The 23,481-nt window shown below is 59.0% G+C and overlaps 1 protein-coding gene across 3 annotated transcripts in view; it reads left to right on the top strand.

Moving 5' to 3' along the window:
- Positions 1 to 21,217, top strand: part of CLCN6 (chloride voltage-gated channel 6) — a 32,996-nt gene extending 11,779 nt beyond the window's left edge. The window contains exons 5-23 of one of the 3 annotated variants that reach the window (XR_011390017.1): positions 519 to 585; positions 2,742 to 2,848; positions 3,397 to 3,523; positions 4,467 to 4,534; positions 5,619 to 5,677; positions 6,719 to 6,851; positions 7,433 to 7,546; positions 7,831 to 7,997; positions 8,517 to 8,643; positions 11,350 to 11,473; positions 11,651 to 11,804; positions 11,932 to 12,091; positions 12,179 to 12,285; positions 13,763 to 13,949; positions 14,975 to 15,132; positions 15,277 to 15,399; positions 16,823 to 16,930; positions 17,018 to 17,143; positions 18,647 to 21,217. Coding sequence is in view for 2 of the 3 variants with exons in the window: in XM_070076631.1 (XP_069932732.1) it covers positions 519 to 585; positions 2,742 to 2,848; positions 3,397 to 3,523; positions 4,467 to 4,534; positions 5,619 to 5,677; positions 6,719 to 6,851; positions 7,433 to 7,546; positions 7,831 to 7,997; positions 8,517 to 8,643; positions 11,350 to 11,473; positions 11,651 to 11,804; positions 11,932 to 12,091; positions 12,179 to 12,285; positions 13,763 to 13,949; positions 14,975 to 15,132; positions 15,243 to 15,399; positions 16,823 to 16,930; positions 17,018 to 17,143; positions 18,647 to 18,727 (2,331 nt within the window). In the remaining variant the exon portion in view is untranslated. 3 annotated transcript variants of the gene reach the window in all.
- The last annotated feature ends 2,264 nt before the right edge of the window (positions 21,218 to 23,481 follow it).

The raw sequence follows: 23,481 nt of genomic DNA, 5'->3' as shown, positions 1-23,481 counted from the left end.
CAGAACTGGTGTGGAGGAAAAACCATGTAGAGAGCCAGGAGCAGGTGTGCCTGTCCCCACGCCCATGTGCGTCTCCCTTTATAACTCCATGGTTCAGTCTTGGGGCCGACCCCAGCAGCCTCATGCCCTAATCACTTCCCGGAGGCTCCACCTTCAGACCCCATAACTGGGTCCTTCCCACCCTTAATAAGACTTTGGAGACCTTTAGCACACGGGCCTTTGGGCGACGCGCAAACCAGTATGCAAATCATATCGATGCTTATCCCGCTAAGCATCACTAAAGACCTTTTCGCTCTTCTTTGGAAACCGCCTCTGGAGAGAGTCGGCTGGGTCCCCCGACAGCCCAGGGGTGCTGGGGCCAGGCTCCGGCAGGGGTCTCCAAAGCCAGAGTGACTTACAGAAAGTTGGTGCTCGCGTTCCTGGCTGGAACCTCGGCCAGCCACCATGAGGGTGACGGGGAGGGCGAGCCGTCGCTGCAGCGCGTCCCCGGCGCTGTGTGACGCCCGTGTCCTTCACAGGTGGGGCTCTTCGTGGACTTCTTCGTGCAGCTCTTCACGCAGCTCAAGTTTGGCGTGGTGGAAGCCTGTATCCTTTGTGTGGTCGTTGGACTGCAGTGGTCACTGAAATTCTCTTGTCTAGAAATGGGTGTAACAATGAGCATGTTATTTTTTTAAAGAGATTTATTTTATTTATTTGAAAAGCAAAGTTAGGCAGAGGCAGAGAGAGAGGTCTTCCATCCACTGGTTCACTCCCCAAATGGCCGCAACGGCTGGAGCTGGGCTGATCCTATCCGAAGCCAGGAGCCAGGAACTTTCCTCTGGGTCTCCCACGGGGGTGCAGGGGCCCAAGGACTTGGGCATCTTCCACTGCTTTCCCAGGCCACAGCAGAGAGCTGGATTGGAAATGGAGCAGCCGGAGCTTGAACCGGTGCCCATATGGGATGCTGGGCACTTTTCAGATCTTTTTGAAGACCCCTCACATTTATGGAACCAGAGTTATGTGTATCAACGTGGCTTATTCTCAAAAACACCAACTTGAGAGACCCCTCATCTGTATGGAAATAAATGCACCAAAATCAGCATTTTAATTTCTGTTTCCATGAACTTTGAGGTACTCTGATGTATAAACATTTGTTGAATGATGGAGTTAACGTTATCAATTGGTGAGGAAGACATGGGCTATTTAATAAAAGATTCTAAGATACGAGTTATCCGTATGGAAAAGTATAAAATTAGATTCTTATTGCCTACTGTAAATAAAGATAAATCCCAAATGGATTGAAGATGAAAATAAACAAAACTTCCAGAGAATTTATGATGTCAAAGGAGAATACTTCCTTAAAATTCCAGAAGGAACAGAGACTGGAAGGAAAAGGTCGAAAACTGTGACCACATCAGAGTGTTCTATGTATAGCAGGACAGAAAGCCCTAGAAATAGCGCCGAAGCATAAAGTGAACAAGCCCACAGCCTGGGAGGGGCTGTTTCCTGTGTGTGTGAGAGACCAACAGTCAGCAGCTAGAATGTGGCCAGGTCTGCAGCTCAGTAAGAAAACCAAATTCAGGACAACAAAGAACAAAGTGTGTGCACAGGAAATTCTCAGAACAACTGAATGGCCAGTACACCCATGGGGAAAGGTCAGACGGGCACGCTCCTGGCACTCGTGTGTTCCTCTCCTAGGTGTAACGGGAGCACTGTAGTGCATGTACACCGTGTAATGAGAACACTGTAGCACATGTACACCGTGTAATGGGAGCACTGTAGCACATGTACACCATGTAATGGGAGCACTGTAGCACATGTACACCGTGGAATGGGAGCACTGTAGCACATGTACACCGTGGAATGGGAACACTGTAGTGCATGTACACCGTGGAATGGGAGCTCTGTAGCACATGTACATCATGTAATGGGAACTACATTGTAGTACATGTACACTGTGTAATGAGAACACTGTAGTACATATACGTCGTGAAATGGGAACGCTGTAGTACATGTACATCATGTAATGGGAACACTGTAGCACATGTACACTGTGTAATGGGAACTACATTGTAGTACATGTACTACAATATGTACTACAATATGTACTACAATGTGCGGCAGCTGCTTCTGGGGGAGGAAAATGAAAGTCATTTTTAGTTGTTAAACACGTCCAGAGCGGGGCCGGCGCCATGGCTCGCTTGGTTAATCCTCCGCCTGTGGCGCCGGCATCCCATGTGAGCACCAGGTTCTAGTCCCAGTTGGGGCACCAGATTCTAGTCCCAGTTGCTCCTCTTCCAGTCCAGCTCTCTGCTGTGGCCCGGGAAGGCAGTGGAGGATAGTCCAAGTGCTTGGGCCCCTGCACCTGCATGGGAGACCAGGAAGAAGCACCTGGCTCCTGGCTTCGGATCGGCGTAGCTCCAGCCATAGTGGCCATTTGGGGAGAAGAAAGGAAGACTTTTCTTTCTGTCTCTGTCTCACTGCCTATAACTCTACCTGTCAAATTAAAAAAAAAAAAAGTCCAGAGCGATTAAGGCGTAACTCAAGATTTGTTAAAGCTAGGACCTTAAGCGTTTGTTGCATCTTTGGTGAGATCTGAAGTATTTCATAATTTTTAAAAGGTTCCTAACGTGGACGACGTTTGGGTCAACTCTAAAGTCCTGTTCATGTGGGAAACCCACAGCTATGGTGACTTGAAGCCGCAGGGCTCGCAGGGAGGGCCGGGAGGTGAGCGCACGCCTTCCTTGACCCGCTTTCTGCAGCCGTGGAGGAGTGCAGCCAGAAAGGCTGCCTCGCCCTGTCCCTCCTTGAGCTCCTGGGCTTTAACTTGACCTTCGTCTTCTTGGCCAGCCTGCTTGTCCTGATCGAGGTGAGGAGGTCTCATGGCCCGTCGGCTCGGGCGGTGCTGGAGCCGAGGACGCAGTTTCCAGAGTGTCAGGCAACAGCTACAGTGATGGCAGATTCCTACAGAAGTGGCCCCTTGTTCGCTTAGAACAGTTCTGGGAAGTGAAGGCTCCAGCCTCTGATGAGAGAAAAGAGGAAAATTCTGGGTTGGGTGGTGGTTTTCAGCCCTGGCAGCACACTGGACTCACCCGGGGAACTTTAAAAAAAACCCACTGCTGCCTGGGCCCCAGCTCAGACGAACGATCAGAGTCCTTGCAAGTGGGTGCCACCTGGGTTGCTGAAGTCCCTGGGTGACGCTGACTCTCGGAACCTGGTAGAAGCAAGACAGGGCCTCCTGTTCCCCTCAGACCTGCTGAGTCAGGACGTCTACAGGTGGGGCCCAGCCCCTGCGGCTAACCCAGCCCTCCAGGTGAGCCGGTGCCGCCGGGGAAGATGGGAAGAGGCGAGCGTGGTGAGGGCGCCTGAGGGGCTGATGGGTTCGAGTTCACGGGTGTGTTTGTTCTCACCCACCAGCCGGTGGCCGCAGGCTCTGGCATACCCGAGATCAAATGCTACCTGAACGGTGTCAAGGTGCCAGGCATTGTCCGGCTCCGGACCCTCCTCTGCAAAGTCTTCGGAGTGCTGTTCAGCGTGGCTGGAGGTGAGGGGTCCTTGGTCTTCCCGGCACTCAGGGTGCAAAGGTGACGAGACGCTTTGTTGTACGTTAGTTCATTGAATCTGGAGGGGCCTCCCACAGGCGGGTGTCTGCCCCTTGTGTGGTTGGGTTCTTTTTTAAAAACAGACAGTATTATTCAGAGAGCCCTTGACAAACACAGCGTTCCGTTCTGGAGTAGAATGGCCATCAAGATGGTTTGTGGAGTTGGCAAGCTTTTTGTCTGAATGGCCAGATGGTAAATCATTGAGGCTTTGTGGGCCAGGAGAGAAGATGAGGGATATAAAATACAAGAATGTAAAAGCCACTCCTGCCTCCCAGGCTGTTTAAGAACAGGCAGGGAGCGGGTCTTGGCTCATGGACTGTACTTTGCTGATCCCGGATTTAGCTGTGAAGAGTGGGGCCAGTGTTGTGCCACAGTGGGTTAAGCCACCACTTGCGACTCTGGCGGCACCCGTATCAAAGCACCAGTTTGAGTCCTGGCTGCTCCGCTTCCAATCCAGCTCCCTGCTAAGCTGCCTGGGAAGGCAGCAGGGGTTGGCCCAGGTGCTTGGGTCCCTGCCACCCACAGGGGAGACCTGGATAGAGTTCTGGGCTCCTGGCTTTTGCCTGGCCCAGCCCTGGCTGTTGTAGCCATCTGGGTAGTGAACCAGCAGATGAAAGATCTCTCTCTGTGTCTCTTTCTGCCTTTCAAGTAAATAAAATAAATGTTAAAAAAATTGTTAAAAAAATAGTTTAAAAAAAATAAAGCATATTTTTCTCTTATAGCAATACTTCAAACAGAGCTTGTTTAGTGAGAATTTGACTGTCTTATGGAGTAGTGCCCATGTCTGTTTCTAGTTTGTCAAGAGAGAGAGTTTATGGAGCAGAGGTCTCTGACCCAGAGGCCCTCTGTGCTGGCTGACCGTCTTCCCTCTCTCCCTGTCCCCAGGGCTCTTTGTGGGGAAGGAAGGCCCCATGATCCACAGTGGAGCCGTGGTAGGAGCCGGCCTCCCCCAGGTGAGGGCAGGGACCAAGAGGACACAGCCCTCCAAGTGGGCCTCCTGGGCAGGAACGTCCACCGGGAGCTCCCTGACCCGACTCGGGAACCTCATTCCACTCGGGGTTGATAGGAAAACGATGCTGGCTCCCAGGAGCGTGCGGAGCTTCCACGGAAGTGGAGCTGGCTCCCTGCTGAGTCCCAGGAGCAGGGTGGCTGTGGACAAGTCGCCGTGGAAGGTCCCCTGGTGCCCCCCGCAGCCATTGCCCACTGCATCCGTGGAGAGTGGCATGGCCAGTCACCTCCGTGCTGCCCGAGGCCCGGAAGCTGGGAGCGGCAGCCAAGGTGGCCTCGGCCACAGCTCTGTGCTGATTCTCGTGTGGCAGAGCCGCAGTAGCAGCTGCCTGCTGACGCTGTCTGCCTGCCAGATTGCTCCCGCGCCGGTCCGTCCTCTGCAGCCGCCCTAGGGCTCAGTTGTCATCATCCCCATTCTCAGATGAGGAGACTGAGGCTCTGAGGTTGGGGAGCCAGCTCCGCCTCGTACGGGCTGTCCCGCCTTCCGGGGTTAAAGCATAAGGCCTCTCCATTCCCCGTGAGCCGTCACTGGGAGACACTTCCCTCCCAGAGCCCGTCTCTTGATCTCGCCCTGCTGCTGCCTCACCTGCCAGGTGTCCCGGAAGTGAGCTGAGAGGTGGACGGAGGCCCGCAAGGGAGGGCAGCGAGAGAGGCTGCAAGCCGGGCTGGGACACCCTGGGGCCTCCCCTTGCGGGCCCGCCCTGAGCGGGTGCGCGCCGTCCACCGCGGCACTGTCGGCTCCTCGGCTCCTCCTAACCCTTTGCTCAGCTCTTTCCCATTTTTCTTCCTGACTTGTTGACTGCACAAAATGCAGTTTGTGAAAATTCGAGAAATGTGGGTGGGGGCAGGGAAAATCACTTCCTCCCGGAGGGAGCCGCTTCCTTTTTCCACGGTGCCATTTTGGGCTCTTCCTCCTCCTGGCCCACGCCTGCCCAGCTGTGCCCCAGCAAAGCGGCCTCCGTGTGCCAGGGACTTCTGCGGCTCTGGTCCTTGAGGGCTGCTCTCTGACTTTATCTGCTCTGGTTTTAGTTTCAGAGCATCTCCTTACGGAAGATCCAGTTTAACTTCCCCTACTTCCGAAGCGACAGGTAAGGAAAGATGAAGAATTGCAGCCCATGCTAGGCAGGCTACGTGTAAAACCCAGCCATCAGAAAAGGAAGTAGTAGGCTTTGAGTTATTCTGAAAGCAAGAAGCACAAGAGCCACGCTGGCCTCATGACTTTTATTTTATCCTGCTGTAAGGCCTGGAAACCTCTCTGGCCAGGAAGATGGTCCCGGATCCAAACCCAACTAAGGGGCGGGTGTCTGGCCTAGTGGTTGCAATGCTGCTTGGATGCTGCATCCCGTATCAGAGTGCCTGGGGTAGAATTCTGGCTCCAAGTCTGATTCTGGCTTCTTGCAAACGCCTGCCCAGGGAGGTGGCAGACAATGGCCAAAGTAGCTGTGTCCCTGCCCCCCTCACAGAGATGCAGATGGAATTGCTGACTCCCGGCTTGGTCTGGCCCCGCCTAGGCCACTGAGTTTGCGGAGTAAAGCAGCTGATGGGAAATGTGTTTCTCTCTGTCTTTCCAATAAATTGAAAGCAAACAAAAATTCAAAACCCAAGCAAGAAAGGCTCAGGCAGGCGAATTATCAAGAAGGTATTTTGTGTTCCCAAATGATCGTCTTGGTCAGCCACCTTCCTAGGTGGGAGGCGCTCTGCTCAGAACACTCTGGCCCGTGGGTGTGTGCGTGGTGCTACCTGGCACACCTCGTGGGGCCCTGGGAATCCGAGGTTCAGCTGAGGCCTTGGGCCACCTTCTCGTTCTGGAAATTCCCCGAGAGCTGCTGTCCACCCGCCCCTCGACACGTGACGAGTGAGCGCCGTGACGTCTCCCCGGTGGCAGCCTTGCTGGGGACTTGCTTCCTGATCTGGCAGCAGGGAGGTGACGGTGCCGGGGATCCCCGTTCCCAGTGCTGAAGCCCACCCCCCTGCGGCACTGCTGATGCTGAGAGCCAGCACCAGGTCCTGCCCATTCGTGGCCCCGACTTTCCCTAGGTCATAAGATAAAATATTTGTGGATAAGTGAGTTAGAAACAGCCTTTGATGGGGGTTCTTACCTGGATTAAACGTCTCTCTCTCTTCCCCAGAGACAAGCGAGACTTTGTGTCAGCAGGAGCCGCTGCGGGAATCGCTGCAGCTTTTGGGGCTCCTATTGGGGCGACCCTGTTCAGCCTGGAGGAGGGCTCGTCTTTCTGGAACCAAGGGCTCACATGGAAAGTGGTGAGGAGCACCGTCAGTGAAAACCAGCTCGTAGACGGGACCCCACCCTCTAGAATTACACGGGGCGCCCCGCAGGAGGGCTCCCGTGGCTCTGTGGGCGGACGAGCAGACTCAGCTGGAAGTGCCCCGGCTCTGGCCCCCATCGCCTCCCTCGCGGACTTTCACTCTTTCACAGCTGCGCTCTCCGCTCTTGCCAGACAGCAAAGGCCAGATTACGCTGCTGCAGTCTGCCACGGCCGTGCAGGCGTGCGTTAGCGCTGTCAGGGCAGGAAGTGGCAGTCAGGACTGGAGCCCTGCTCCGTCCTCGGCGTAAAGCCTCCTCGCATGGCGAGTGCCTCGTTAGGGCAGGGTCTCGTCCGGAACAGGCTCTGTGTGACGCCGCCGGTTGAGTGAGAACGTCTTGGGGCGGGATGGAGAACTGGCCGCTCTGAGTTGTGTCTCCTGCGCTGTGCTCGTTCCCTGGATCCCAGCCTCCCTTCTCCTGGCCCCTGAAGGGCAGCAGACACTAGGAGGAAGTACTGGGGGGCCGGGGAGAGGCACACATCACCGGTGAATGTTCTTGTTTTCGTCACCACCCCCAGCTCTTCTGTTCCATGTCTGCCACTTTCACCCTCAACTTCTTCCGTTCCGGGATTCAGTTTGGAAGCTGGGGTTCCTTCCAGCTCCCGGGATTGCTGAACTTCGGCGAGTTTAAGGTATGTTTTGCCCGACTCCCCCGGATTTCTTACTTGACCCGTGAACACTGCTCTTACGGAGCAGAGAGGAGTGATGGGGCTAGGCTCAGGGTCTTCGGTGGCGGCGTCTCCGCCCCTTCCGTCTCGTGCACGCCCTGCTCGCTGTGAGCGGGGTTCCAGCGCGGCCCTGGCTCTTTGGGAAGAGAAGGCAGCCTGGCTCTGTTCTTGTCTCCTCCTCTCCTGTCCCTTCCTGCTCTCACGACCACACTGGTTTTTCTCTCTCTCTCCCTTTCCCCTTCTCTCAGTGCTCTGACTCTGATAAAAAATGTCATCTCTGGACAGCTATGGATATGGGTTTCTTCGTCGTGATGGGGGTCATTGGGGGCCTCCTGGGAGCCACGTTCAACTGTCTGAACAAGAGGCTTGCAAAGTACCGTATGCGAAACGTGCACCCGAAACCTAAGCTCGTCAGGTATCTGTCGTTGCCTCCCCGAGCCTGCTGGGGCTCCCTGAGTTCCATGTGGCCTGCGCCATCTCTCCCCAGGAAGACGGCCACAGGAGCAGACCCTGTCCCACGCCAGCCTCGGCTTCCTGGCTAAGACCGAGGGAGTCAGCAGGGTCGTAAATCTATACACGCAGACAGGCTGAGACTGATTGGTGTCAAATGCTGGTTGACCTCCTGCCACCCCGGCCTTGCCTGAGGCACTGGCACAGAGAGGATCCGTGTGGCCCTGCCAAGGGGCTCCCTTGGCCCTGGACCTTCGTGGAAGGCCAGTCCGTTCCTCGGAGGGAGATGGCATGGCTGCAGCAGCCCGCTTCGTTGTGGCGTACGTGTTGCTGGAAGCCAGCACGGCTCTGACGGACTCTGCATGTGTGTGTTGACTGACCGGGGGCTGCTGCGAGTGCTCTGGGGGAGATGAGGGCTGGGGGTCGTCGAGTTCCTGAGATGAGGGCACCTTTTGATCGCAAACAGCTGCGCTTTCCTTTCCAGAGTCTTAGAGAGCCTGCTGGTGTCTCTGGTCACCACCTTGGTGGTGTTCGTGGCCTCGATGGTGTTAGGAGAGTGCCGACAGATGTCGTCTTCGAGCCAGATCAGTAACGGCTCGCTGAAGCTCCAGGTAACCCCGGTGCGCCTGCTGCCTGTATCTACCCACAGAGAAGACTGCAGAGCGTGACTCGCCTCTGTCTGGGCACAGACGTGTTGGGTTCGTCATCCCACACCCGTGGCGGGTTGCTGAAAGACACTGGGATTTGTGGTTGCTTTTTCACCTGAGAGAGGACGTGCACCAGACACCCCGCTGACGTCTGCGGAGACGTCACCGTGGCCAGTCCTCGCCGGTGCACAAGACTAATGAGAAACAGAAGCTGTAGGAAGCTGGCTGCCCAGTGCTTCTCCAGCCCCCACGCACGCTCCTGCCACCCCCACCCCCCAGCCCCCGCTGCTTGCACTCTTGAACCTGAGTCACTGCAGATGGGGAGGGAGGAGTGCCTGTGTCAGGTGCCTGGCTGCGGCACCTCTGGTTCTCTGCCATGCATCCTTGGTGCCTCTCTCTCTCCCTTCTCAGGGCTGTATGGTATTTTCCAGAACCTTTCTCTGAGTTAGGCATTGGGGTGTACTCTACCCTGTGTTGTTTGGTCCACTCCAGCGGGCCTGAGAGCCAGACGTGTGGTTCTGGCCTCCAGGGCCAGGCTGGTGAGTCGTCTCTGAGGGCTCTGTTTCTTGTTGCTCCCAAGTAGCCACAGGAGCCCTTCAGAGCCCCCTTGCGGCCTTTCGGTGGCTGCCTCCCCAGTCCGTGAGTGCCTGGCGTGTGCTGGATCAGAGGTTGGCAAACTGTGGCCTGTGGGCGAGTCCAGCCCTTCACAACTGCTTGTGTAGTGTGGTTCCGAGGCAGGAGTGGTTTTAACTTTTTCAAGGGTTGGGAGGAAAGGAAGGAAGGGGGGAGGAGGAAGTGGGGAGGGAAGGAGAGAGAGAAAGAGGAAAAGAGAACAGTAAAAATGTGCCACAGGACTGCGTGTGGCCGGCCAAGTCTAGGATATCTACTGTCTGGCTCTTTATAGGAGAGTTTTGCCATGGTCACTTCATGAGTGCATCAGTATCTTTCAGAATGTGCTCTATAATGAAACGTAGATATGGATGATTCAGAAACAAGCCTAAAAGGATTCCGTAGTCAAATGGGTCAACCAGCATTAAATAACTTTCTGTAATACAAGTCTCTGTAGGGCCTTTAACGTTCCCGCGAGCGTTAGCCATGTTTGTGTGCCAGATACTCCATGAGCACTTGCCAAGCCTTAGTTCATTGAATCCTCACCACCACCACGCTGGCCAACGGCGTTGCCCCCCCCCCGCTACACGCGGGAGAACCGAGGCACGGGGAGACCCTGTCCAGGACCGCTCAGCCCGGAGGGCAGGGCCTGAGGGCAGAGAGAATTCCTGTGTTACAGATGAGGGAACCAAAGCTTCAGAGCCAAGGTCGCTGGAGAGCGGCCAGCAGGGAGTGCGCTCCGCCTCAGCAGTCTCTGGGGGCTCCGAGAAGCGCCGTGATGCGTGGGACTCGGCAGAGCCCTCGGGACTGGCGTTCCCGCGTGCCTCGTTGGAGAAGCATCGCGCGTGCCGCCAGCAGGCCGGCAGCTCCGCCAGGCTGGGTCTCTTCTCTGTGCCATGTTCTGCTGACGGGGGCCGCGGTCCTCCATGCAGCTGGACTGCCGGCCAGGTTTGCCTGGGAGGATTATCAGACTCCACCTAGAATTGTTAGAAACCCGAGTCAGGGCCTCTCTGCGGCGTCATCGGGAAGAAGCCACGCCCTTAGTGGGTCTCTGTAGTAACGCTTCTGCACAGTCCACACCCTAGAAGGCCAGGAGCCATCAGCGTAACAGCCTCCCCTCCAGGGCGTCGGACGGCAGCAGCACCTCATCCTCCCACACAGGAGACAGCAGTAAGGGCCCGGAGTGAGCTGAGCGGACTCGTTTTCCCCAGTGTGGGCTCTGTGCACCAGCCCGGGTCTGGACGGAGGCGAGGCCAGGAGCGCGGTGTCAGCCCCCAGCCCGGTCGGGGTGCGGGTGCTTCCACAGCAGCTCAAGGCCGGGGCACTGTCCACTTGGAGCCAACCTCGGGGCTTCAGGTCAGACAGTGCCCGGGACCCTCCCCCCAGATTCCCTGGCCTCGTCCTTCCATGGTCCTGAATGCTCTCAGGCCAGGCCTCCCACAGCATCCCTTGTCAGTCACGTAGCGTGAGGTGAGGAGGCAAAGCCAAATCCCTGGTGAAGCGTGGTCGTGGTGACGTTTGTGTCACGAGTGTGGCTTGACAAAGGCCTTCGCTGGATTCTTTACTCACTGCCATCAAGATGCAAAGAGCTCAGCATCACGGTTGGCCGCTGCGCACGGGGAGCAGTTTTGGCCGCCTGTTCAATCTGCAGACTCGGATCTAGCTGGGGACATCCCCTTGAAGACTCAAGAGGGCCCCGGCAGGTGCCTTTTGTTGGCTTTTATGTTTGTTTAAGATTTATCTCTGAGTGTGAGGAAGAGTTACAGAGAGACAGAGAGACTTTCCAACTGCTGGTTCACTCCCCGAATGGCTGCAATGGCCAGGATTGGGCCAGGCTGAAGCCAGGAGCCTGGAGCTCCATCCGGGTCTCCTGCATGGGTGCAGGTGCCCAAGCACTTGGGCCGTCGTCCACTGCTTTCCCCGGCGCAGCAGCAGGGAGCTGGATGGGAAGTGAAGCAGCCAGGGCCTCAAACCGGCGCTCGCGTGGGCAGCTGGTGCCGCAGGCGGTAGCTTGACCTGCAGCTCCACAGTGCCATGCTGACTCCGACTCCTGCCTCGCAGGTCACATCAGACGTGAACTCAAGCATCAAGGCGTTCTTTTGTCCCAACGACACCTACAACGACATGGCCACGCTCTTCTTCAACCCCCAGGAGTCCGCCATCCTGCAGCTCTTCCACCAGGACGGTGAGTGTTGCAGCAGGAGCTCGGTGCCGGCCTGACGGAGACGAGAGTTTCTGCGTCTGGGGCTGGCGTGAGCGGCGGGGTCGGGGGCGCGTGTGGAAGGACTGGGAGGAGCCGGGGTGGGCTGCCGGCCTGCAGCAGGCGCCTGCCGTGGCACTCAGGGCAGCTCTTGCCTTGCAGGAACCTTCAGCCCCATCACCTTGGCCTTGTTCTTCGTCCTCTACTTCTTGCTTGCCTGTTGGACTTACGGCATTTCCGTTCCCAGTGGCCTTTTCGTGCCGTCTCTGCTGTGTGGAGCTGCTTTTGGACGCTTAGTTGCCAATGTCCTGAAAAGGTGCCGTGTGTACCCGTGCGCCTGTGTGCACGCGTGTCTTACACAAGCACAAGTGTGCAAACCGCGGGCGGCCCGCAGCCCTGTCCGCCGTTGTTCTGAGCCACGGTCTCGGTCTCCTTCCTCACAGCTACATCGGCCTGAGCCACATCTATTCAGGCACCTTCTCCCTGATCGGGGCCGCGGCGTTGCTGGGTGGGGTCGTCCGCATGACCATCAGCCTCACGGTCATCCTGATCGAGTCCACCAACGAGATCACTTACGGGCTTCCCATCATGATCACCCTGATGGTGAGCGCCCCTCCCCGGCCTCGTCGGGCTCAGGGCCAGGTTCACCCAAGGGGCCTGTGCTCAGGTGGGGTCTGCTCTGTGTTTCAGGTGGCCAAGTGGACAGGGGACTTTTTCAATAAGGGCATTTACGACATCCACGTGGGCCTGCGAGGAGTGCCGCTTCTGGAATGGGAGACGGAGGTGGAGATGGACAAGTGAGGCCAAGCGTTCGCCCACCTGCCAGTTTCTGGGTTTCTAGGATCCAGGCCTAGGGCACGTTGGGGTCAGGGAAGGAAAGAGTGACTGAAATTCTTGGGTAGGGAGAAGCAAGCACGTGTGTTTGCTGGTTCTTGGGTTTGTTTAGGAGTGGTGAGCAGCTTGGGTGGCAGGACAGGGAGCCAAGAGGCGTGGGGGCTGGAGGAGGCAGGGCCTCTTCTCGGCTGTGCTTGGCATTCTTAAATATGAAGCGACACTCGGGGTCACGGTTGTGATACAATTGAGGGTTTACACCAAGGGCACTCCAAGCCCCAGGAGCGAGGAGCAGCCTGCGTCACAGGTGCCTAGCAGAGGTTCCCGGCTGCGATGAGTCTGCCCACGGTCGCCTGCCGACCCGCTGAATCCCCCACCAGGATCCAGGGAACAGGGGCTTTGTCCTCAGAGGCCACTGCAGGAGCCAGCAGGCCTTTGCCGCACGGGGCCAGGTGCTCTCAGCCTTGCGAGCTGGGCCGAATCCACACCAGTGTGCTGTGGCGGCAGGAAAGCAGCATGATGTGAGCATGCGTGAGTGTGGCCGGGTGTGCTCTGTGGTGAGTGTGGCCGGGTGTGCTCTGTGGTGAGTGTGGCCGGGTGTGCTCTGTGGTGAGAGTGCGGCCGAGTGTGCTCTGTGGTGTGAATGTGGCGGGGTGTGCTCTGTGGTGAGTGTGACCGGGTGTGCTCTGTAGTGTGAATGTGGTGGGTGTGCTCTGTGGTGAGTGTGGCCGGGTGTGCTCTGTGGTGAGTGTGGCCGGGCGTGCTCTGTGGTGTGAGTGTGGCCGGGTGTGCTCTGTGGTGTGAATGTGGCCGGGTGTGCTCTGTGGTGAGTGTGGCCGGGTGTGCTCTGTGGTGAGTGTGGCCAGGCGTGCTCTGTGGTGAGTGTGGCCGGGCGTGCTCTGTGGTGAGTGTGGCTGGGTGTGCTCTGTGGTGTGAGTGTGGCCGGGTGTGCTCTATGGTGAGGGTGTGGCCAGGTGTGCTCTGTGGTGAGTGTGGCTGGGTGTGCTCTGTGGTGTGAGTGTGGCCAGGTGTGCTCTATGGTGAGGATGTGGCCGGGTGTGCTCTGTGGTGAGTGTTGCCAGGTGTGCTCTATGGTGAGGGTGTGGCCAGGTGTGCTCTGTGGTATGAGTGTGGCCGGGTGTGCTCTGTGGTGAGTGTAGCCGGGTGTGCTCTGTGGTGAGGGTGTGGCTGGGTGTGCTGGCAAGGCTCCCGATGGGGGCTCCTGTGGTGACGGAGGGATGAGCAGGGCCTGCACTCCACAGGATGACGTAGCGGGGAGGGGGATTCCACACAGAGGGGGTCACGTGCAGAGGGAGTGGAAGCACCAGGAGACGCTCTGGCTCCAGCAGCCGGGAGCTGGTTCAGAGAGGCCCTGGCGGTCCAGAGGGGTGGGAGCCACGCCCGGGCGCGCTGCTGAGCTGGGTCGGCCTCCCCCTCCCTCAGGCTGAGAGCCAGCGACATCATGGAGCCCAACCTGACCTACGTCTACCCGCACACCCGCATCCAGTCTCTGGTCAGCATCCTGCGCACCACGGTGCACCACGCCTTCCCGGTGGTCACGGAGAACCGGGGCAACGAGAAGGAGTTCATGAAGGGCAACCAGCTCATCAGTAACAACATCAAGTTCAAGGTAACGAGCCAGCCCGAGAGGCAAGGTGGGTGCGGGAGACCGGTGGCCTTCGGCGCTGACACTTGGTGCTCGCCGCTCCCTCCAGCTGGGGTCATACGGCGGGCTCCAGGGAAAGCTGGCACTGTGTTCACTCACTGGCACCGTGAGTGTGCATGCGCCGGGGAGGAGGGGCTGTCAGGTCCTAATGTGTGTTGGTTCTGCGGCAGAGCCGGGCTAGACCTGTGTTTTCCATCAGCAGATCTCATCGTTATCTGCTGAGTGCAGGCATCAGGGAGGGTTCTGGGAATGCCCGCAATAAACCCAGACTTTGACTGCTTCGGGAAGAGAAGCAAGTCAGCTGGGAGCTCTGGGACGGAAAGGAGCCGTACGTAGCCCATGTGTAGGGCCTGGCCACGCCCTCGCGTCCCAGAAGGAGCAGGCACCTGCTGTTCTCTGTCCTCTGGTCACCTGCGTGAAAGGCACCTGCCATTGCCTCCCGCCCCGGGCTTCAGGAGCCTGCACACTGACGGCCATCCCGCAGAGACGGGGTGTGGGAGAGGGCTCGTTCCCCTGTGCGGAACTGAGGTGCTGTCCCCACGTCAGAAACGGGGACGTCGGCCTGCAGACGCCACGAACTTCACAGCTGCGTCCGAGGAGGGCTCTGATCAGCTCCTTGTTTGTTTATTATTTCTTCTTTAATTTGAGAGACAGAAAAACGTGCCATCTGCTGGTTCACTCCCCAGATGCCCACCATGGCCAGGGCTAGGCTGGGCCAGGCCGGTGCCAGGCGGTGGGGACTCCATCCCGGTCTCCCACATGGGTGCAGGAGCTAGAGCAAGGCTTGCACCAGGCACCCCGAGGCGGTAGGGGGGTGTCCCGGCTGGCGCCTTGACCGCCAGGCCCCTCTGCCTGCCGAGCACCGGAGCCAGTGAGTTCCCTGCGCTTCCCGTGGCAGGACGTGCTGCCGGGCCCTGGAGCTCGGGAGGGGCTGCCATGTCCACGCCCTCCCTGAGAAGCCTCTGCCACTGTCCCCCTGCCTCCCGCAGAAGTCCAGCATCCTCACGCGAGCCGGCGAGCAGCGCCGACGCAGCCAGTCCATGAAGTCCTACCCGTCGAGCGAGCTGCGCAACGTGTGTGACGAGCACGTGGCGTCCGAGGAGCCGGCCGAGAAGGAGGACCTGCTTCAGCAGATGCTGGAGCGGAGGTGGGCGCCTCGCGGGGAGCTCCGGAGCCTCCGGGGAGGCGGGCAGGCGGGGGCGTGGCCGAGAGCGGTCCTGCGAGGTGTACGAGGCGCGTCTGGTTTCTGTGTAACAGATACACTCCCTACCCCAACCTGTACCCTGACCAGTCCCCAAGCGAGGACTGGACCATGGAGGAGCGCTTCCGCCCCCTGACCTTCCACGGCCTCATCCTGCGTTCGCAGCTCGTCACCCTGCTTGTGCGGGGGGTGTGTTACTCGGAGAGTCAGTCGGTGAGTCTCCGCCGGCCCTGGGAGGCGCGAGGGCGCAGGAGCAGGGTCCCCGTGCCTCGGGGCGGGAGCCGGTTCTGGGCGCCCGGGCGTCTGCGGGCTGCAGCCCTGCACTGCCGCCACTGCCATCAGGTGGCCGGCGAGGCCGAACAGGAGCGCTCGGTCCTGAGCCGCTGGCCAGCTGTCTCCTCTGGCCCACAGGCTTTGAATCCAGTTTCTGCATCTTTATTTCCGCAGGCATGAACTTTCTTACTTAGGTTGTCGAAAGAAACGCCGTTCTTCTGCCACTTCCACCCACTTCTCGTTTTTCTGTTTTGTTTTTGGTGGGCGGGCGGGGGATGGGGTATTCCAGGTGATCCCTGTGGCCACCTGAGACCACCCACCCTCCCACTCCGTAGGAGGAGACTGAGAAGGACACCCAGGGACCTCGTGCCCGAACTGACTCCTGGGTGGGCTTCTGGCCACGGGGACAGCCCGAGGCCAGCTGGGCTGCAGAGGAGCAGTCACCGGGCTTGGGACAGGAAGGGTCCCAAGCAGAGGGTGAGGGGAGCAGCCTGGCTGGAGAGGGGTAGAGGTGGCACATGGCCCAGGGCAGGGGACTCCCGGGGGGATGTGGGCCCCGACCTGGATGCGGGACCCAGCTCGGCCTGGCCTGGTAGCACTCAGGGAGTCGGGGCTGCGCAGAGGGCAGTAGGCGAGGACAGTGTGTCAGCGTGAGGCGTGCCCTGGAGTCGGGGAGAGGGCGAGCAGTGGCCGGTGCTCGCCGTGCGCCCAGCCTGCGTGCCGCGGTGCCGGCCCCCGGCCCAGTGACAGTCGCTGTGCTGGGCATTTGGGAGGCTTGAGACAGAGCATTTGTTCTTTCGTGGTTCAAGGCCAATCCAGTCCAGGGTCACACTCTCTCTGAAGGCGCAGGGAGAGGCCCCGTCCCTGCCCCTGCCTCCTTCCTTGACCGTCCCTGGCTGCAGAGAAGGCACTGCGGTTTGGCTTCTGTCACACGGCTTCCTCCCGGGTCCTCCCCCATTGTCATGGTGGCACCTGTCACGGGATCGAGGACACACCTCACTCTAACTTGCTTCCTGTTTCCAGGAAGGTCCCTGCGTGCAACTGAGGGCCTAGAACTTGGCCGTGTCTTGGTGGTGGGATTGGTCACGCCGTCATCATTAGCACTTTTCTCATGTCAGCTTCTGCAGAGCCCAGATGCATCTTGGGGTTGCAGAAAGGGAGGTTCAGAGACTGGGGGACCCGTCCAGGGTGATTCAGGGTGGTCCGAGAACTGGCTTTGGGTTGAGCTGTCTCACCTCCCAGCTGCTGCTGGCCACAGCTCGGCACCATTCCGCCTCGCAGGGCTGTGGCTGGTGAGGGTGGGGGTGAAGGCGGAGGGGCTCTAGGGAGACCAGTGCAAGGTGCGTGTTGCTTGGGATTGCAGAGCGCCAGCCAGCCGCGCCTCTCCTACGCCGAGATGGCCGAGGATTACCCCCGCTTCCCTGACATCCACGACCTGGACCTCACACTGCTCAACCCACGCATGATTGTGGTGAGAAGGGCTGGCCTGCCTGTTTCCTTGCCCCCCGGTGCCGCTGGCGTCTCAGGCTGCCAGTGACTGGTGCTGTCTGTCCCACAGGACGTCACCCCATACATGAACCCGTCACCCTTCACTGTCTCGCCCAACACCCACGTCTCCCAAGTCTTCAACCTGTTCAGAACGATGGGCCTGCGCCACCTGCCCGTGGTGAACGCTGTGGGGGAGGTGAGTGAGCCCTGGGGGGGAGGGGCCTGCAGTCCTCCCTGCACCCCACCCTGGGAGAGAGGATCCTCCAGCCACGGGCTCCGCCAGGCCCTTCTCAGACCAAAGCTGTAATAGCCGTGAAAACCTTGCCCCAGGGCAGCCAGCAGGTGGCGCCAGGCTCCCGTAGCCCAGGGGGTGACAAGAAGAGGTGCGGAAAGAGCTGGCCTCGTTGCAGGAGGAGGAGGAGGAATCAGGGCCCGGACAGGGCAGGGCCACTGCGGGGGCCCACGCAGGCCTCCCGCCCCGCCGCCCTCACGGAGATTCAGAACGTGTACGAGAGAACTCCAGGCAGGCTGCTTGCGTGGGACGTTTTAAAAGCCGCAGCACGTAGCAATTACGGCAGAGTTTCCTCTTCGTCCTGCTACACAAGTGCTGCTGCTTCACTGTAGGAAGAAAGGAAACACAGAGTAGAAAAGGAGACAGCAATCAGCCCTGCGCTGCCCGCACCCTGCAGAGGCGCCGCGCTCCGTCTCTGCGTCTTCAGACTGAGACTGTGTGTGTCAGGTTTTAGTGGAAACGGAATCGGTGTTCACACTGATCGTTGCCTGACTTTTCACGTCATCTGTAGGCAGCTCCAGGACAGAAAACATTTACCTGTGGTGTCATTTTATTATGTTTGCGTTTGTTTTCTTATTATTGGAGAGACAGGTGTACGGGGGAGAGAGAGCGCTCTAGGCACTGGTTTACTTCCCCATTGCCTACGGTGGCTGGGACTGGGCCAGACTGAAGCTGGGAACCAGGAATCCAGTCCAGGTTTCCCACCTGGGTGGCAGGGACCCAAACGCTCAGACCATCTCCTGCCGCCCCAGGGTCTGCTTTAGCAGGAGACAGACCAGAGCGGAGCTGGGACGCAGCCCAGGTGCCCCCGTGTGGGATGCAGGCAGCTGACCTGCCAGGCCCGCCTCCTGCCCCATGTGGCACTGTAGCGGCCCCGTCTCTTCCGTAGTGCCCTGGGTTGTCGGCTGGCTAATGAGGTTCCACCCCAGTGGCCTTGCCCTGTTGCCAGATGGCCCCCGGGAAGGGGAAGTGTAGCACATGAGCCCGGCACGGCACAGCGCATTCGCACACGGTGCGGCCGCCCGGGTTGAACGGCGTTCCCTCAGACCACACTGCCGTCCAACAGTGTACGGGGTGGCTGTGGGGTACCCACCCCCAGCGACAGCTGGAGCTGCCGTAAAGGATTGTGGGAGAAGAGCCTTCGGCGTGGGTTTCTGCAAGACGGTGGCTGCACGTGGGCCCGTGGGCTGCACATGTGGGGCCCGAGAGAGCGCCTGCCCCGGCCCCCGGTTTAACCCTCATTACCTGTTCCGTCTTTTTCTCATCTGAAAACTCGGAAGCCTTCAGTGGGCGCCTTCCCATCCCGGCCGTGCCCTGTGCGGGCCCCGACCCCACGAGGCCGGTTCTTTGCGCCCCTGTCTCTGCCTGTTGCCCTGCGGCTGACACGGGTCTTTCTCGTTGCCCTAGATCGTCGGGATCGTGACCCGGCACAACCTGACCTACGAATTCCTGCAGGCCCGACTGCGCCAGCACTACCAGAGCCTCTGAGAGCCTGGCCTCCCCGGGGCTGCCGGCGAGGCGGCGCGCTCACACTCCGGCTGGCACAGCTGGCCAGCTGCGGCTGTTCCTGGGCGACCGAAGATTCCCAGTCACTACCCACCCACTCCCCTGGAAAGCCTGGAGCTGTTGGATGCTTTGGTGGTCAGAGACCCTGGGGAGGGCGTTGACCCCTCAGAGTGTGGGCTTTTCTGCCGTCCCTGGGCACAGGCCCCCAGGTGGAAGCCAGCCTGGACGCGGCAGAGGGATCCTGCCCCAGGCGTGCTGCTCTCCCCGACGGCCGAGCCATGGCCTTGTCATTTGCTTTAGGCCGAGGCAAACATGGGGGGTACCAGTTGTAAAATTAAGTTAATTTCCGAGTTTAGGAATCAGGCACTGAGAAAGTTCCCCACGTTTTGGGGGCCCTCCTTTGTGGGGGCTCCTCGTGCAGACTCCTCGCTGATGCTGAGAGCCCCGTCCTGCCCTGAGCCCTGAGCCCTGAGCGGTCAGTCTGAGGCTGGGGTTGGGCTGACGCCCGCCCTCATTTTTAACACATCAGCTTTGTCCCCCGTGCAAGTCGCTCCCGGCCTCCCTGGAACGCGTGGCTGCCCTGAGCCCTCCCCAACCTTCACCTCGTGATGGACTCGGCCTTCCCAGGCTCCGCGTCCGTCTGCTGGGGAAGCGGCCCCATCTCCGCGCGTCCTGGCCTTGCCCCCGAGTCACCTGGAAGCAGGGCTCCCCGAGGTGAAAAGGTCCCTCCCGAGCCGGGGCAGTAGCAGGTGTGTGTGGACACAGCGGAGGTTGGCTTTGAGGAAGGTCCCCAGGCGTCGTGCGCCCTCCTGCCGCTATCCATGCCCGACCTCCTGGGACAGACAGGGGGCGCTGTGCTGCCGGGAGCGCTTCCTGCAGCTCACGCCTACAGTGGAAGCGCTAACCCCAGGGACCCGTCTGTGAGGGCCGACGGTCTCCTGGCTGGTTGGCCGCAGAGTGAGCCCCGGGGGCCCGGGCATTTGCACTTGCCATCCTCTGACTGCTGCACGGTCGGCGTCCTTGAGCCATGCAGCTGCCCTGTGGCTGGGCTGCTTTGGGATCCAAGATGGCGCCTACCTGCATTGAGACTGCCTAACTGTGGAAGCCACCAGAGGGCACTGGAGCCTGAGCCTGCCCCCGCCCTGAAGTTCACTTCCGAGATGGCTGTGCAGCCTGCGGTGGGGCCGGCGGCGCTGCCCCAGGGCTGTTCCACCCGCTCACCGCTGGGTACCACTGCTTCAGGACCATATGCTGACCGCGGCTCCCTCAAACACCCCCCCGCCCCCCGTGTCCTTACCCCTTTGACCAAGTTTGAGTTCCTGCATGCACCTGCCTTGTGAAGTAGAGTGACATTTCAGGAAGTCACCAGGACCAAAAAGGCCAGCCCTGTCCAAAGTGATGGGGTTCAGCCAGCTGCCGCTTTATTGTAGGGTGGCTGGACCATTGTTTCTTCCTTTTATCAAGAGGGGAACCAGTTGCCCAAGTCAGGAGATTGGCAGGCCGCCTGTCACAGAAGCCCCGCCCTTCCCCACCTGGGTGGGGTCCTGAGAGCTAGAGGCAGCAGGAGCCCCCGCCTCAGGAGGGTTCATATCCCTGCCACGCCTGGAGGCTCTCTGGGCGGTGAGGGTGGAATGCGTCTCCCTCGTGCACAATGTGTTGTGTTGAAGTCACCAGATACTCTGTTCCCGTGCATTTAATCCAGAGATTGACAGTGGAGTACACATGCCCCCCTCCTCCTCCAAACTGACCACGTGCGCACAGGGAGGCCCCCGGCCAGGCCTCGGCAGGCGCGTGGCTTCCTGTGCTCTTCCTCTCTGCCTGCCCTTCCCAGATAAGCCCAAAGAGGCCGGCTCCTCCCCGTAACAGTAACCACGTAGCTGAGCCTTGCTCCCTGGGTTTCTGCCCCGTGGAGAGCAGCGTTTCCTGCGTCTCACCCACTACCAGCCCTGCCGCCAGGCACTCGGATGAAACCCTTCCACAGAGCGGGAGTCGGGTGGGCCCGAAGTGTTCGTCTCCAGCTTGGTGTCTTGTGGCTTCCTAGCCAAGGCAGTGTGGGGAGTGGGGCCAAAGGTCTGGTCCCCAGGCCCAGCTGGGACCTTTGCACTCTGGGGGTGATTCGCTCATGACCTTGTTCAGCTGACAGTTCCCGGATGAAGTGGACACTCGCTTGGCCCAGGCGGCCGATGACCAGAGAGTTTTCCCCGAGCCCGCGCTGCGCCGGGGCCCGCGGCCCCCTCCGCACAGTGTCGCCCCTCGTGCCTGTGCACCTTGGCCGTGTCAGCATCGCAGCTTCTGTCTCTCTGTTTGCACTGTCTGTGTGCAGTGACGTTGCTAATCCCACTGTGTATATAAATGGTATTGTCCGGTTTTGTTTGTTTTTAATTTGTAAAGTCTTATTTTTATGTGAACTCCTGGCACCTGGAAGTTCTTGTGACGACCGTACCGCGTCAGAATAAAACGTCTGCCTCTGTCTCCTTTGCCCCTGGTCTCCACTGCGCCCTGGTTTCTAGTTCCCTCCCTGCCTTTCTACTGCGTACAACCTGCCATGCCGTGCCGGGAGGTGACGTGGTCAGGTTTCTCCGTACACAGCTTCCCAGGAAAGACCCGGGCTCCTGCCTTAAGCCGTGAAGTCGCAGGTTTTCAGTTCCGTGAGTGTTACAGTGTGACTGTAAATGCTCTAGTTCCTGCTCGGTTCACGTCTTCACAATAGCCGTTCTGAACGTGGGACGAGAGGACACAGTGGTTTCACTGATGATGGACCCAGTCCCGTGGTTGTTGATGACCTCGAGTGGTCGCTGCTGTCCTGTTTGTCCCTTCAAGTGTACACTGACCCATCTTGTCTACCAGTCCCTTCCTCTTGTAAAAACCGCCACTTTTCCCCAGAGCAATACGTGGAGGGTCCGTTGGAACAGTGTGGTGGTCAGGAGCTGGCCTCACAGAGTACCCCCACAGCCAGAAGCAGGGAAGTGGGGCAGCGTCTGTGACACAAGACCGCGTGGCCGGCGCTGTCAGTGAGATGACTTCGCCTCTTACCTGCTTCAAGTTGCCCCTCCGCCCCGTCAGTTCACGTGTCCCCTGCCCCACTGATTTCCAGGGCGTTTTCTGCCTGTGTGTTCACTCAGTGAAGACCCTGTTCTGGTGACCCCTGGGCGTGTGCGCCACTCGGCACTCTTCCCTCCTGGCCCCAGATCCCAGCGCCACGTTGGGACAGATGCCTTTTCCTGTCTCTTCCCCTGGTCCTTGTTCATCACTCTGCTTGGTTTCCTGCCCTTCTGTGTTTGAAGTCCAGGTAAGGAAGCAGCCAGTTCACCTCCACCGCCCAGCAGCCATTCATTTCTGGTCTCCCCTGCCCTCTCCAGGAGCACATTGCTACTTTTTGTTCCTCTTTTTCCAATTTCTGTGCAAGATCAAGAGGCTCAACCACACATTGAAGGAGCATGACCTGCCATGGGAGTGCTGAAGAGGCACTGACCCTGGGGATGAGGGCTTGCAGGCTGGGGACACAGGCACCTGTCCACATCCGGGACAGGTGGTGCTGGAGTAGTCACATACAGATGTGCCCAGAAGAGTAACTTTCAGTGGGGGGTTTGGTATCAACAAGGGAGGAAGTGGCTTTCACCATGAGCCTTGACATGTCCTTGGGAGGATTGGGTGCTGGTTGTTCGAGGGAGAAGGGACAGGGAGTGAGGGCACAGCGAGGCAAGCAGGGAGGTATGTCAGGGACTCTGGCGTGGAGGGAAGTGTGGGGGCCATGGCTGGGAAAACAGGTTAGAGGGCTCATGGTTGAAGGTGAGCCTGGCATCTGGGATTGTCTGGTTGGGACAACACATTTCAGAAGCAGAAACAAAAGCCTGCATCTTCTCCGGCTGCTCTCACCTCCGTGCCATCGAGCCCAGGCTGCTTGGCTGGATCTGGGCGAGGTGTCCACTTTTCAAATGCGAGTGTTAGTACACAAAAGCCTCAGCAACTTGTCAACGCAGCAAACCTGTGTTCCTGTTTGCTCACGGCTGAGACCCGAGGCCTGCCCGCTCTCACTGCAGCTACCAGTGTCGCTCACTCAGCGCCAACAACTCACTCTTTACAAATGGATTGGGGTGGGAGAGAAAACGGTGCTGTGGCATAGCAGGTAAAACCACCACCTGCCGTGCCCATGTGGGCACCGGTTTGAGTCCTGGCCATTCCACTTTCAATCCAGCTCTCTGTTATGGCCTGGGAATGCAGTAGAAGAGGCCTAAGTCCTTGGACCCCTGCACTCATGTGGGAGACCAGAGGAAGCTCCTGGCTCCTGGCTTTGGATCAGCTCAATTCCAACTATTGTGGCTATTTGGGGAGTGAACCAGTGGATGGAGGACTTTTCTCTCTCTGCCTCTGCCTCTCTGTAATTCTGCCTTTCAAATAAATAAATAGGGGCCAGCACCGCAGCTCAATAGGCTAATCCTCCGCCTTGAGGCTCTGGCACCCCGGGTTTTAGTCCTGGTCGGGGCACCGGATTCTGTCCCGGTTGCTCCTCTTCCAGGTCAGCTCTCTGCTATGGCCCGGGAGTGCAGTGGAGGATGGACCAAGTCCTTGGCCCTGCACCATGGGAGACCGGGGAAGCACCTGGCTCCTGCCTTTGGATCAGTGCAGTGCGCCGGCCGCAGCACGCCAGCCACAACAGCCATTGGAGGGTGAACCAACGGCAAAAGGAAGACCTTTCTCTCTCTCTCTCTTTCACTGTCCACTCTGCCTGTCAAAAA

This window comes from Oryctolagus cuniculus, chromosome 7, assembly GCF_964237555.1.
Source record: "Oryctolagus cuniculus chromosome 7, mOryCun1.1, whole genome shotgun sequence".
Classification (NCBI taxonomy): Eukaryota; Metazoa; Chordata; class Mammalia; order Lagomorpha; family Leporidae; genus Oryctolagus; species Oryctolagus cuniculus.
This window is presented reverse-complemented; position numbering and strand designations above follow the sequence as displayed.